The sequence below is a fragment of the Eurytemora carolleeae genome, unplaced genomic scaffold (assembly GCF_000591075.1).
Source record: "Eurytemora carolleeae unplaced genomic scaffold, Eaff_2.0 scaffold445, whole genome shotgun sequence".
NCBI lineage: Eukaryota > Metazoa > Arthropoda > Copepoda > Calanoida > Temoridae > Eurytemora > Eurytemora carolleeae.
Window position 1 is genome coordinate 194,125 of NW_019396462.1, and position 2,737 is coordinate 196,861.

The 2,737-nt window shown below is 32.3% G+C and overlaps 1 protein-coding gene across 1 annotated transcript in view; it reads right to left on the reverse strand.

The window, feature by feature from the left end:
• Positions 1-1,427: 1,427 nt before the first annotated feature.
• Positions 1,428-2,737, reverse strand: part of LOC111703738 (dynein light chain 1, cytoplasmic) — a 2,284-nt gene continuing 974 nt past the window's right edge. Inside the window, exon 3 of the mRNA XM_023475774.1 lies at positions 1,428-2,098. Coding sequence (XP_023331542.1) covers positions 2,041-2,098 — 58 coding nt within the window. The 3' untranslated portion in view covers positions 1,428-2,040. The remainder of the gene's footprint in view (positions 2,099-2,737) is intronic.

Here is a 2,737-nt window from a genome sequence, read left to right on the forward strand (position 1 = left end):
TTAAAAATAATCTTTTATTTAAACTTAAAACACAAGATTTAAAAAAACCTTCTGTATTACACAGTCACATTTTGATGTGTTGCGCATGCTCATTTCTGCAAAGCGGAGTCTTGGCCTGCCTAGCAACTCTGGGAGGCTCGTATCTGAATAGCGGAGACTCATGACGTCTGTGGGTTCCCTCCCTCTTTTCACAAATGTGCTATCAAGCGACAACTTCCTGAGTCTGTTCTAACCTTAGCGCTCGGCCCCTAGCCGCAGCGTTTGGCATTCATAAGGCCTAACCTAACCTTGTGAGAAATTGCTCATTCAGAAAATAATCTAACACTATGAGATTTTGATCCTTGGATTTCTTCATGTCAATTTTGAAATGGTCGGGGGAGGGAAAATGTGGTTCCCTCTTTCCATTTCTAACTGAAAGATATTATCAACTTAGCTTAAGTAATTTTGGTGCCGTAGGGAATTTTTATCCATAATAAAAAATTAATAAAGCGAGTTAAGAAGGCTGCCTTCTACTGTAATTGCAACCGCAAATTTACAGAAAAGCCTGCTATCCGAGTCATCCCCTAGGGAATCCATGAGTTTCCTTACTTAAATTCAGCCCATTTGATTCAGCCGTTTGGCCAGCCATAGTAACCGAATAAATGAACGAAGTGCTTTAAGACGTACACCTACTTTTTTTCAGAACAGAAACTTTTACAAGTTATAATTATTTTCTGGACCTATATGTCCTCTTTTCATCTCATAGAATTTATGTTTAAGCCCGGGTTTTCATTTTCAAAAATATCTTTAACTTACTATAGCTTAAATACTAATTAATACTAACATATCTGCATGATTTTGATTTTTCAGAAACAATATTTTACTTTTGCTAGTTTTCTTTGAAGGAGATATAAAGTATAGTACGTGCAAGGTAATTGGACTGTATGTGTGTGACCTGTAAAGAATCTTATACTTATGCCTGTCCAACAAGCCAAATGTTTTGAATTTGCAGTTCAAATTTTGCCCCCCCCCCCTAGGAAAAAGCAAAAAAAAATTCGTAAATGATTACCAGGACAAAGGATGAGAGTTCCAGACGACTAAATGCAAGTAAGTTATACCATCTATTCACGAATATCTACCAACCAAACTATTTCTTTCGTAGTGTTCAATAAGCAATTTCAAGACTAATTTTATAACAGATTTAGGACCTTAGCGTCAAATAATGCGTTTCTAGGTCGTCGTTAGTCTCATCCTTACAATAACCCTGCGGTTTAATGAACCGCAGGGTTATTTTACTTACTACTACATACCCTGGATAACTTCCATAGTCCGGAATAAAAATGGTATGTTTATATATTTTTCTCATAATATGTATTTCTGTGCTCAATTTCTGGAAAATAAAATCAAGTTCTGTCGCAAAACTGATCTTTAATTAATTGTCCAAAATATATAGATTTCACAAATTTATTTTCGAGTTGAATAATATATACAGTGAAAAGGAGAGCTGTAGGGATTAATAAATGCTATTTCACTATAAGCTCTACAAGGAGAAAAAAAAACATTGAACCAGAAGATCTTGTCTTTAAAGATTGATTGAAATTTTCATAGGTTTTCTGGTAGATTTCAGTCCGAGACAATGACTTGTTAACAAGTTTCAGTCAATTCTGGCGAGTTGTTAACAAGTTTCCCTCCAATAGGGTAAATTGTTAACAAATTTCCCTTCAACATGGTAAATTATTAACAAATTTCCCTTCAACGTGGTAAATTATTAACAAGTTTCCCTCCAATAGGGTAAATTATTAAGAAGTTCCCCTTCAATAGTGAGAACTGTTAACAAGTTCCACTTTAATAGGGTAAATTATTAACAAGTTTCCTACCAATAGGGTAAATTGTTACAAAATTACTCTCCAATAGGGAGAATCGTTAACAAGTTCCCCTTTAATAGGATAAATTGGTAAGTTTCCTCTGATATGGTAAATTGTTAACAATTTCCCCATGAATACTGTAAATTGTGAATAATAATTCAAGTTTGCTGGAAAGTACAGTATGTAGGATGGAAGTTTATCCACTCTTGAACAGCAGGATTGCAACTTGGCCCAGGTAGAAGTAGATAAAATGCCTAGAAATAAATATTTAAAATTCATGTGGTTTTCATTTGAACACTTTTTTAATAATTATAGTAAAAACCATTTCATTCCTGCAACCTTCCCCTTATATAAATGCTTTACATTTTTGGGTTATTAAACAAAATATTTACCCCATAAAGAAAATATACATCTTTCTGAGAAACATTTGAGCTTTGAAAATATATACCCAGGAATAATATATCAATATACCATGCCTAATTAAATCATAAAACCCAGTCAAAATTAAAATACTTTAATGTAAAATTGTGGATAAAAAAATCTAAATAAAAAAGAATTTAAAATTAAAATTCCATGTTAAAAGTAAGGTTTCTATTGAAAATATATTCCACATTTTTTATCACCCTTGGTTTTAATAAAATAGGAAACTTTCAAATCTTGTGTTATATTTCAAATCTTGTGTTATAAGTTTTTTTTAAGACTCTAAATATAGCTTCGGAATTTTGACTAAAAATATTACATCATAACACATAAATATAATTTGTTCTGCAAGAATTCTTTATCCGGCATTTAAAAATTCAAACTATCAAAGGGTAACTAAAATACCTTAAAATAATCGTTTTCAGGGGTTTGCATTTTATTTAATAATACGTTCTCCTTTTTGAAATCCCCCC